The 12699-nt window shown below is 41.4% G+C and overlaps 1 protein-coding gene across 2 annotated transcripts in view; it reads right to left on the reverse strand.

The window, feature by feature from the left end:
• Positions 1 to 646: 646 nt before the first annotated feature.
• The window catches only part of ca16b (carbonic anhydrase XVI b), a 137643-nt gene continuing 125590 nt past the window's right edge, over positions 647 to 12699 (reverse strand). For both annotated transcript variants that reach the window (XM_050038083.1, XM_050038084.1), the window contains 10 exons: positions 10231 to 10403; positions 9956 to 10091; positions 8622 to 8768; positions 8083 to 8176; positions 7471 to 7547; positions 7139 to 7267; positions 6788 to 6934; positions 6090 to 6232; positions 5024 to 5159; positions 647 to 4300 (listed from right to left, as the gene is read on the reverse strand). In XM_050038083.1, coding sequence (XP_049894040.1) covers positions 4154 to 4300; positions 5024 to 5159; positions 6090 to 6232; positions 6788 to 6934; positions 7139 to 7267; positions 7471 to 7547; positions 8083 to 8176; positions 8622 to 8768; positions 9956 to 10091; positions 10231 to 10403 — 1329 coding nt within the window. In that variant the 3' untranslated portion in view covers positions 647 to 4153. The remainder of the gene's footprint in view (positions 4301 to 5023; positions 5160 to 6089; positions 6233 to 6787; positions 6935 to 7138; positions 7268 to 7470; positions 7548 to 8082; positions 8177 to 8621; positions 8769 to 9955; positions 10092 to 10230; positions 10404 to 12699) is intronic.

Genomic DNA, 12699 nt, shown 5'->3' on the forward strand with positions numbered 1-12699 from the left:
GTGCTCTGATGTCATTTTAAAACGTTTAAAAGGAATTCTTGAATCATTTTGTTAATAAATATATCATGTGTAATAGTTAATAGTCAATTATTATTTGATATTAGTCAATACATTTTTTTTTATGTCGTGATAAGAGTGCTAACACACGTCATAGAGGCTGTTGTGCACAGATATAAATACAGGTGTACCTTGAAAACCACTGTTCTAAACGACACATAGAGCACCCAGGGGAACGTTCTGAATATATGGGTACATTTTCTGTTTCAGATCTGAGAGCACTACAATAGATTAAAGCTCAATGGGTATAAAAAAAAGACACAAACATTCTGTGGGTCCACAAAATCCAGCTCCCATCAACTGTCTATGGAGCAGCTCCAGACTTTATACTTGATGACATCACAAGTTTGAGGTGTACGTCTCTGGTTTCACAAATATTTAACTTTCCTAGGTCATAGGAATAACATATAGGAATTCTAAATTTAGGCAGTGTTGCCCTTTAAGTGTATTTTGTTGCTGTTGCAAAATATAGTTTAGTATTTTCTCAGCTCCAAAGCATCTTTTATCCCACAGGCTGGCAGCAGGGGGCGACAGGATGAACATGTCGCTTATCAGTGTAAGTGAAAACTCCTCCATCAGTATTTCCATGTAATACAAGGATGCAGTGCACCCAAACCCAAACTTTATTTCATGAATAGCAATACAATTTACCTATTAAATAACACTATCACACTATAATATGGTATATGGCAGCATCATAGAGATATACAGCTATGATACTATCATATAAACATCTGATATGATGGACAAAACCATTTCATTTTTTATTTAAGTTACAAAATAGACTTCACTACCAACCTGGCGGAAATGCACTGAGGCTCACACACTGGATCCCTGGACCGCTGAGCAAATGTCAGGAAATAATCTGGTTTAAATATCAGCACAGGCCTCAGAGGGGGCAGGCGTGACTGTGGGGATTCTGCTGCGGAGATTTGGATAACAAACTTCCCACAAAAGTACAATCTGTCACAGGGCCACTATACAAACCAAATCTTTGTATGAAAATATAAACTCCTATGATCACAAAGATTAAAGTCAAAGACATTTGCTTGTGTGAAGTAAATGTGTGCAGCCACAGTGCTCGACGAGCGCACGAGTATCAAACAGAGAGGACGCTGGCGTTCGTACAAAAGAAAAACAGTTGCTGTAACGGAAAAAAAGTTTTGTCGCAGGAGCTAAGTGATCAGCAATCTGGACTTTTCTCCAAATGTTGGAGAGGTTTCAATGAATTTAGCAAACTCCTCTGTGTCAGAGAAGTGCGTGTTCACAGGAAATAAAAGATCACTGTGAGGATACACATAAATCAATCAAGAGAGAGAGAGGGATGTTGAGGGTTGAACAGGGCTTATAATTAATAGTCACAAAATAGTGCTGAGACATAATATCAGCCCAGATAAAATATACTTTACAGACTGAATTTAAAACCTTGTACTCTGATTATTTTTACTGGAAGGTGAGTTCCTGTGGCTGGAACAGAAACATGCTTCACTCTCATTCAGTTCACACCTGCGACACTGATAATCTGCACTGCATTTCACAATTTTGATTTTAAATTCTAGTTGATTAAATAGATCTCAGGACAAAACCACGTACATGTTGCAAACTGGAACCACATCTTTGGTTACAAATAAAGCATCACCCCCCCCATAAAGAAAATACAGTGCCTGTTAGAAAGCATTCACCTCCTGTGGATGATTTCATGTTTGTTTTCTTACTTTAAAATGGCTGTAATTAGGATTTTGTTTTACACTGATCAAAAGAAAAAGACTCAATCAAGACAGCTAAAAACTAAGTTAAAAAATCATCACTGGTGCAGCCACTGTTTGACAATCTGAATGGAGATCACCTGTGTGTGGTCAACATCCACACGTCCAACAACCTGCTAAAAACTGCACCGTAACAAACTCCAAACAACTCTGTGACTTTCCTGAAAAGCACTAATCAGGGGAAGGACAAAAGAACATTTCCAAGGCACTGGATATCCCTAATATGATTATAAAAGTTGAAGGAGTGTGGCACAGCTCTAAAAATCACCCTCAGAAACTAAGTACGTCGAGGAGGAGAAGAGTAAGGGCACTAATGAGACCGTAAAGTGGGCTCATTAGTGGAGTGTAAGCCAAACACGGCACATCTGCAGAAACCCACAATCCTCATCACGAGGCCTGGCGAGGATACTCCTCTGCAACAGACCCCTTCAAGGATCGTGAAGGTAGAGAGTAAAACGGAGGCAGTAAAGTAGAAAGGAATCCTGGTGGAAGCTGCAGCTCACTAGACCTCGAATATATAGCGACAGCCGCACGGGGGTGGCTTTAAAGGTACACTATGCAGGAGCTGTTGGTTAGTTTTTGTTTATCGTATCGCCAGTGAAAGTGAAAGTCGGTCTGGCACCTGGTCTCTGCAGATAAATGCACTACTACACACTTCTAGTGGGTCATAATCGATGATTGAGAGGGCTTGCTTCTGTGTGAGTCTATATATAGTTGTTGTTTTTTTGGAAAATCCTGCATAGTCTATCTTTAAGGAACAATATTAATGTCTTTAAGCAGCCGAGTCAGTAAAGCTCTATTTGCAAGGGAAAAGCAAAGTCTGCTTTTTAATCTGATCTACTGACATTATCCCGCGGATATGATGCGCAGTCATTTGTAACTCCACAATACACAACACAGAAACACCACAAAACACCACTAGGGATGATGCACAGTATTAACCTCCCGTTTTTCTTTTTAAATGTGGGTTAAACAAACAGAACCGATTCTGAGCAAAGTGATCGGCACGTGATTAAGATCGCAGATGACCTCTGCAATTAGGTCATGCTTGTTCCGTGCAAAGGACTTAAGACTAAGTTCGAATATTGCAGCCCCAGGTTACGCCAGTCCCGTGTGAGTACGGCTTAAGTCGTCAATTTAGTCGAGAAACAGTCCTCATTAAACTGACAGGGCAACATGATAAACTGCAAATGTGTCCAGATGTACAAAGCTATCCACAGACTCACTGTAAATGTTGCCAGAAGGTAAACAGCCGCAGAATCAATTTTTTGGGGGGGGGTTTCCATTTGTAATTCATTTAAATCAATTTGTAAACATTTGATTTTTACTTGATCAGTGCTAAAAGCAAAATCATAATTATATCCACTGTGTAAAAAAAATAAAACATGACAGTCTGCGCGAGGTGAACGCTTCCTGTAGACACTGTACTGTGTCAATACGGATACCCATTACACGTGTTAACAGCTGAGCTTTGACAGTTGAGGTTAGAGAAGCTGAAAATAAAAGATGACAGAAAAAAAATAAAGAATTGTAGATTATTCATGACAATTTCATAAAACATGATTCTACACCAAGGCCAGTGGACAAATAGGCGAAAGCACTAAAAACAAAATAATAATAAAAGAAAAAAAAAGAAACATTGGCTGGCTATTAAGGATATAATATATATATTACAAAACAATATAACAATATAAATCCCTGTAAAAAGCAATACATGTTCACATTAGATGTTGTAACACACTTTAACAAAATAAGCCATAAGTACATTATACAAGACAGCAGTGAGATATTTGGACAATATATGAATATTAAGCAGTTAATAGTCTCTTAACGTGTGATAAAAAGCTTCACCCGCGTGGAGCGGAGCCTCAGAACTGTTCGTTTGATCGAGGTGATAAAAGTGACATGATGCGTGCTGGGCTACTTGTGGTGTTTTTTTTGTTTCAAGACATTATCGGGAGTGGAGCGCTTTAACTCGTCCTGGTTCTTCATGCTTCAGGTTCGTCTCAACGCGGTCCAAAGATCCCGGGTCGTGTCGTGATGCCAGGGTTTAAACTGTGAAACGTCTTCACTCACTGGATTTAGGCAGTAACACTGATAGTATAGTGCAAACTGGACAGAGCTGCTTTTTCCTCACGTCAACTTAAACAGGTGCAAACGCTCAGCAGGATAACATTTAAGACGAGAAATAAAGGACAAAAACATAAATATCAAAAAACTTTTATCAGTATAAAAAGTAATAAGGTTATTCATTTAATCAATAGTCTGGCAAAAAAGGCCTCAGAAAAGTTCTCGAGTTTTTTACAAATTAAGTGCCTGTGAGAACATCCTCAGACGAGCGACTCCATGCTCTCCGCGGGGTCCGACTCGTCTGCGATCACCACCACCCCGTTAGTGTCCATGTGCATGGGGCTCAGGCCACACTCTCTGTTACCGACCAGGCTGAGCATGGCTTTGTAAAGGTACTGGTACTGCTCCTGTGGACACACACACAAACACAGACTTTTAGCCATTGAAAAATCGACTTAAAAAAACAAACAAACAGGCTCTCACTACTACTCTGTGCTTATAAACAAGTGTTGGTACGAGTTCACCTCAGCTCTGAAAATACAGTGAGGAAGGGACTCGGGCCTGAGATATTTTCATCAAGATATGGTTTGAAACCAAAAACAGCTGATGGTTGGACTTGGTTTCAACAGCTGGAGAAAACTGTTAAAATGAATGCTAACATTACTCTGTGTGCTGGATGGAAAATGGGCTTGTTTGCTAACATGTCAGCCACAACACGTAAGCTAGTGTTGGTGTTAACTGTGTTTTTCTGGCTGCTAGCAACAAAACATTTATCAGTGCAGCCTTCAGTGTTGCTTTAAAGCAGTATTTATTGAAGCAGAAGAAGATGCTGTAAGCACAACACTAACATGGTGAAGTTGCTAGCAAACCAATGCCTATTCACACATCAAGCAGATACGGAGCAATGTTAGCATTTTTTTGGAGTCGTGTTTGTGTCCACCTGACAATGCCTTCAAGCTCAGTTTTGGTCTCCACCAGCTCCTGAGGGAAATATCTGGCTCTTTAGCTGCTCGATGCTGACTCTGTCCGCCTGCTGGTATTTCAATTTTTAATCTTTCATGGTTCCCAGTTGTTAAAATTCTGATCTTGAATCCGTTGTGTTTGTATTCAACAAAAAAAAGTGAACTTACTATATCAGTGAAGACTCCCGGCCTCATGAGATTGATCATCTTAGCCACCTGATAGATGTCCACGACCCCCTCGTTCTCCAGCTGCTGGGACAGTGTGGTGAGGGCGCAGAGCATGCCTGCTGACACGGCTCCATACCTGTGTGGACATGATCACAATTAGCTCTGTGGAACAACTGTGGGTCCAAACTGTCTTCAACAATGTGACATCACAACCCCTAAATCCTCAGCTGAACTCCATCACACATGACAATGTGTAGGTCTGTTTTCTTGTGTGTAGTTTTAGTGTTTAAATCTCATCCTCATCTTCTTTAACTAACTGCAGACTGAAGATAATAACAAGTGACTGCCAAAGAAATACACTCAGGATATTAAAGGATAAAATGTGTGAGGTAAACAACTACCTCCGCGCAGACTGTTAGCAATTAGCATCCCATGACATTAGCATCTGGTGTAAATAGGTGTGGAGACAGAGTGGCCTGTTATTGAGTCGGAGACAACTTCAGAAACAGCTTTAGGTAAATGAGGAAAGAAGTGTGATTGATGATCAGGACCTTCGCTGATGGAGACTATTCAATTAGCTGATGTTTTTACTAACAGCAGCTGAGGTGCTGAAGGCACAGAGGTCTGTAGGAAAAGACGTCAGCGGGGAATAGTTGCTTAAGTTGTTGTAGTTGCCTGGTTACTGAGAGACTTCAGAGTGGTACTTTTGTTTATCTTGGTTGTTGCCTGTAGATTCTCAAAGCTGGTATGCACTGGAGGACTCTCAAACCCCAAACTGTGGAGAGCACTCTACATTTAGTGGCTTGTTTTCCATCCTACTCGTGCAAACACTACAGTTTAGCAAGGACAACTCAAAAGAAATTAAACATCTCAGGATTCTGTCGCCACTCCTGAACCCTTAAAGTACCAAATGCAGCCGTTCGACAATAAGCAAGGTCGACACTGTGAGGTAAAAATCAAATGGTAATCAATTTACAGAGTCCTGGTGCAGGCTAGGACTGATCTCAGGTACGAGTAAACTTCCCCTACGCTGACATAGGACATGTAGAGGTAAACACAAACGTACTCATCGTGCACGATGGTGGGGCCATCTCGAGTCATGGCCTCCTCCTTGATGACGCTGATGAGCTCGAAGGTGCTGCTGAGAGGAGCGTCGGGGTTGGGCCATTTAGGGCACTGAAAATGTCTCACCTCCAGAACGTAGTCATCCTGTCACACACAGCAGAGACAGAAATATTGCAATGCTTCTTTGGGATTGTGCAAGTCAAGTCACAGCAATCAGACAACAAGAATGGCCAGGAACTCCTGACTTGAATTCTCTGCATTTGCAGTGCATGGTACGGCACGGCTCTACTCAACTCGCGTCGCACTTTTAATGGTTTTCCATTGACAAAAGTTGTGGATAGTACCGGATACTTTTTTTGATATCATCTCACATCAACAGCAAGTTTTTTATTCACTCTTCATAGACTATGAAAAATGGCAAAACTACACTTTACACTCGACGTAGTGCAGACATGCTTCTGTTTGTTTTTTTTGCCGATAAAAGGATTCAGCGAGTGTTGTGTTGACAATGATGTCACAGTAGTTTCACGCAGCATCTTTACGGCAATCAGCTGAGAATCCGGCCAACCCTGAGGGGGTTCTGTCCACAGTGGACAATTAAATAGAGAGAAGGACCTGGTACCAACAATGAGTCAGGTAGAGTTGAGTTGAGCCGTATCATACAGTGGAAATGAGGGATAAGTATGGTCAATGTGGTACCTGTGTGGCCTCTAGGATGAAGTCGTGAATGATGATTTGCTCCTCATTGGAGAGGCACAGTCTGTCCTTACTGATGAGTGTGACAGTGAAGGCGATGCAGTTCATGGCCTCCTCCCGACTTGGCCAGTAAACAAATTCATCCTCAGCCTGCAGAGAAGCAACAGCCGGTCAGACAAGGTATGTTGCAGGTTCCTTTATTTATCTAACAATCACTAATTCTTTGTTTTTTATTATTAGGTTTTCTGTCTGTGTGTAGACTACATTATATTACACGCTAAGAGACATTGTAGATCAAAATGCAAATTAAAAAATCCCATAAAGACCACCTTATTATGCCCCAGGGTAACTTACCAAGCCCTGGTTGTCAGGCAACATGACAATAATTTGAGCGTTATGGTCCCAAATCATCCTCCAGAAGTCTGTGGTGGTGTGGGGTAAAGGGTGCTGGGTAACGATGAACTCATTACTCCTGAAGTAACCCTGGGGTGACAGATGGGAGTTGTTAGCCTTTCTGAAGCTCGGAGCACACACGCTGATGAATGGCTGTGAAAGCTGACAGGCTACTGATCATTTTCTAAGAAACTGTCATCAATAACTGTCAGACCTGTCAATAAACATCTTAAAAAAAAAAAAAAAAAAAGCACAGCGGGTGAGGATAAAGTAGGCAGACGATCACACTGTACCATTACGTAGGACGCGTTAATGTAATCTGTTCCTTTCATTCCAGGCAGAGTGGTGAGTCCGACCCTTGCTCGCTCCGCTGAAGAGAGGGAGGGGAGAGAGAGAGAGAAAAAAAGAAACACTTTAAATCACAAACCCAGGCCTCTATAATAACGCACTGGCCGATAATGCACACATTCATTACCAGCGCTGGCTGTTGCTATAGAAACAAGTACGTCCTTTTCCCTGTCAGGGTGCAGAGAACGCATAGAAAGATTAACTTATAGGATTATGGAAATAGATTCTAATTTCGGAACACGAATTGTCTTTAATAATTCACAGACTGAAAAATAGGAAAATGTAGAATACCACATTAGGAAATGCTGTAATTCTTATTTTCCTCTGTTTCAAAAGGAGAGAAGGTAACCAACACAGACCCTTTTTTTGCTTTTATGCTTTTAATAGTGTCCGAGTGTAAATGTATCCTTCAGATTTAAATATATTGTTGCAGTATGACTCCTACAGCAACCCACTATAAGCAGCCTTTGACACCCCTGACTGCAGCGGCTTCACATGTTCGATATGACCTCAGCTCCACTGTAGATGTGTTGTTGTAAAACAAATAAGATACTCACAGGGAACCACTGAGGAATTGCGGTTCTTCTCCTTGTTGCATTCTTTGTGGGCACTAAAGCACTCTGCAAAGCGTGCGTTGCACTGAGTCAACAGCTGGTGAGACAGAAAACAAAAAACAAGAAGATCAGAAAATCAGATTTTAATCCGGAGAGTCACTGCACATTAAAATCAAACATACCATACATTGTTGTTTAACGCCCGAGATTAAGTCTTTCACATTAATAATGAGCATGTGAAGCTAGGGAGGAAGTGACATTATGTGCGAGCAATTAGTTTCCCTCTCCTGATGTTGACAGAGCAGGAGCTTGATGAAACATTCATCAAGCTTTGCATAAGGCAGCAGGGGTGACAGACATGACTTTATTACAGCCAACATCAGAGACGTTTTCAATCTATTCCCGTCTGGAACTGGAAAGCCACCGTGCGCGTTGCTAACAAGCTTCTGATCCGAAGGCAATCTCGATTTCAGCTGGTGGCGCCGCCGCGGACGGTGACAGCTCGTCTGAGCGGACCAGTCAGACCCAGAACGTTTACTCACCCTGAACTGCTTCTCCAGCAGCGTGCGGCCTGTCGAGTTGGGCGTGAGGATGCTGTTGACATAACTGTGCAGCTGCCACGCCGGCACCTCTGTCTCTCTGCTCATGATGGCCTCCATCAGAGCGTCGTGGATAAAAACATACTGCTCCTGTGGGCAGACCCAGGGCGTTCAAAATCAGATTATAAAACACATCATTATACAGTATGGATAACTGCAGACACAACAAAAAATATAACCCTGGAAAAAATAAAACCCTGTGAAAAAAAAAAAAAAAAAAATCCAAAACATTTTTTTCACACTCACACCTACGGGCAATTGTAGAGCCTGCATGTCTGGATTGTGGAAGTCGGAGCACCTGGAGAAAACCCACGCTGACACGAGAGGAACATGTGAACTCCGTACAGAAAGGCTCTCCCACCCTGGGTTCAAACCAGTAGCACTCTTGCTGTGAGGCGACAATGCTAACCACTGCACCGCCGTGCCACCATGACAAATCACCACTTATTGACCCACTATTAAAGTGTGTGCCGGTGTATTTTTCTGCAGAGACTCTGCCCTCTTCCTGTATTTTCTTATTTCCTATGTTCAGGACATTTATGGGCGTGTATCCCCACAGCACTCAGATGAGGTCGAGGCTTTATAAAAAGGTAGTGACCAGGTGCCAGACCGTGAGCAGCAGGAATCCAAGAGACGGTGCACAAAAAAAACACAAATATAGCGAGGCATAGCGCCAACCAAGAGTGAATCTGAGGTTGGCTTTGACTTTAACTATTGCTGGCAAGTGTGCTGTCAAACAGTAACCAACAATCCTGCATCATATACCTTTAAAGTCGTGCATTGAATATTTTACTCGAGTAAAAGTACATTGAGAATTGGCATCAAAATATATTTGAATATGCAAAGTCACAGAGATTTATCTGAATTTCAAGAATGAACAATCAGGTGTGAAATTCAGTGGGAAGGTTATTTGTGACTTTAAAAGAAGAGAAAACCTAAATAGAGCTAACAACGACGACGACGACGACGACATCACAGTTACAGGAAATTGTCTGTGGTCAGACCTGACAGTGAAGGTAGGAACTCCTCCATCACTTATAAAATCAAGTACATAACTGTAGCTTGAGAACAGCCAGTGTGGACATTTGTATTATGCTGAGTGTGTAATAGTTTGTACTGTGTGTTCCGATAAAACGGCAGCAAGTGCGACCCTAAACTGATCCTACAATATCAAACTGAATAGCTTTCATAACTCCCTATTCATCTCTAATCAGAAATGACCTTTATAATATAAAAGAGGCTGCACAATATAAGGGACACTTTTAGGGTTTTCTCACCTCAGTCTGAACCAGGTAGTTGCGTTGTGTGCGGATATGTTTGAGAAAATCCAGGACGCTGACTGTGCTTTTGTCCTTGATCTGCTGTAGCATGCTGTCAATGACAATGTACGTTCCTGTGCGCCCAACCCCTGCACTGAAGAGAGGAGCACAAAGCAATATGAGCATAATGACAGGCCCATAGAGGGAGCTGTTAACCCAGTCAGCAAATATGAGCCTCCAGCACTCATAAGTAACGCTCATTTAGCCCTGTGGCTCCGTGATAAGTACCGTACCTGCAGTGCACCAGGACAGGGCCCATGTCTGCAGTGCGAGCCGCTGATGAGCGGTTGATGAAGGTGAGGACGGGGAGGGTGTACTCTGGGACTCCCATGTCAGGCCACTGAGTGTAGTGATATTGGACCACGATGCGCTCGTTTAGCTTCCCCTTTGGATTCCCCTTCTGACCCTAGAACATGAGAGCAGACCTGTGAGCCTGGTGAGAATACATTCAGTCTCTTAGCTCACTGAACATGAAGGTGTACTGGGTGAATCACTTGTTTTAAGTACTGATGACATAGGTGTTGTCTAAGTGGAGATTTAATGCAAGACCTTAGAAAAGGGGCTGAAGAATTCAAACTCAGTCTTGAGCCCTATTCACACAGAAGAAGCATGACCTGGGGACTCCTGGTTATTTATAATAATGGTGAAGGTCGTCTGTGATGTTAATCCTGTGCAGATCTGCCATGTTCGTAATTTGTCAAGTAAAAATACCACAACAAATAGCGTGGAGACCTATGCTGTGTAGTAGAGCAAATCTCAAAAGATGATCACATAGATGATGTATGTTTTCTATTTGTTTGACCCCTATCATAAAAAAGAAGAAGAAATCATGGAGATCAATTACCACTGTACTTCATCACTAGTGTTTCTGTGTTGTGTAGTGAGTGGAGTTATAAATGACTGTACCCATCATATCTGAGGGATAATGTCAGTGAATCTGAGTAAAATAAAAACTTCCTGTGCAAATGTGCCACATGAAACACAGATGTGGTGGTGGTGGGGGGGGTAATTTCTAAACCATGAGGTCCTTAAGTAATACTAGTCCCATACTTGGGCTATACACAGAAATTAGATGTTACTAAATATTTGTAAATGTGTAACTGTTGTGTAGCTATATAGAAATAAAACAAAGTCATACCTGTAAAGAGGAAGCACACAACTTTAATATATCGCTTGGTTCCTAAAACTGTTATGGCCTACAGCCTGTGATGCCACAGTGACTTCCTGTTGATTGATTTTAAATCGAAGGTCCTACTGTTGTCTTCTAGCAACAAGAATTGTGGGTGTGAGTCATGTGACTTGGACTGGAGTCAGACTCAGGTCCCAAATTTAATGACTTTAGACTCTACTTGATAAAATCAACAAAGACTTGCAACTCAGTTTGGACTTAAACAACAATGACTTGTGACTTCACTTGGACTTGAGCCTTTTGACTTGGAAACACTTGATACCTTCCCCAAAACCCAAAGATTAAAAAACATGTTGTTTTATGTTAATTCATTCCCCTTCATTCCTTAATCAACTAATGTTAAAGCTATTCATTCCAAGCAAGTCAACACTTTAAACACTTTAATTCCCCAGATGATCCACTTTGTTTGAACCATCTGACAGCATCCAGGCAAGTTACATTACTGAGTGCAGGCAGAAAAATGATAACCAAGTTAGTTATGTTTGCTTAAAAAACTATGTGGTAGTCAACAAAAATTAAATTGCAGGTCAAAAATTACAGACAGAGATGCAACAACTTTGTGTGACAAGCTAACGTTCGCTTAACAGCTATGTAACTTTCGAACAAACTTGTTCAACATATAAATACAAACTTTAAAAAGCATTCAAGATTTTTGTAAATTTATTATCTTATTAATCAGTTGTTAAAATGGCATTACATTTGGTGAAGACCACATTATGAATTCTTTAGGATTTGAAACTTAAAGCTTTGGACTTTGGACTTGACTTGAGACTTCTTATTTTTGACTAGACTGCTGCCTTGAGTGCAAAGACTTGAAACTCACTTGTGACTTGCAAAACAATAACTTGGTCCCATTAGCTAAGACATTCCTTAAATTGTGCAAACAGTGCAACCCACTGTAGTAAATCACAAATTTTAATCTAGCTAAGACGGACTTTACATACAAACTTAGTCACAGATTAACGAATAGCTGATCCAGGTGTATAAAGTAAAATCTCATGTAAACAAAACAGCTTTGAACTAGTGCTGCACGATTTGGTAAAAATGTGCGATTGCGAATATGGTGGACAATATCGCGATTTGCGATTGCGATTACAATATAATTACAATAAAATGTAATAAATAAATGGTATCATCAGTCTTTTTGCTTGATTCAGTGTTTCCCCTACATTATATCAGGGGGGCACTGACCTGACATAGTTAGTGTTATGGACAGACAGTGTGTCAATGACCATCAACAGACTGAGCACAGTCAAACACGCTGCTCACACAGCAGCGCAGCAAGGAACTGTACACACAGCGGAGCGAGCATATGTTGCGTTCAGGCGTTGTCACGTAAATGACAAATTTTTCATTTGTTATGGAGTCCATGATTTCCCTGTGACACTTACAAATGTTTGCTTAACTGTGCTTGGATGTTGTTTTATGAGGCTCTGGCGGCTTTCAGTTGTCTCTTTGTCTTTAACGTTACACGGCTCGGCTTTCTCTCACATGCACTCTTCCTACTTTTCCC

Source organism: Epinephelus moara, chromosome 24, assembly GCF_006386435.1.
Source record: "Epinephelus moara isolate mb chromosome 24, YSFRI_EMoa_1.0, whole genome shotgun sequence".
NCBI classification, from domain to species: Eukaryota; Metazoa; Chordata; class Actinopteri; order Perciformes; family Serranidae; genus Epinephelus; species Epinephelus moara.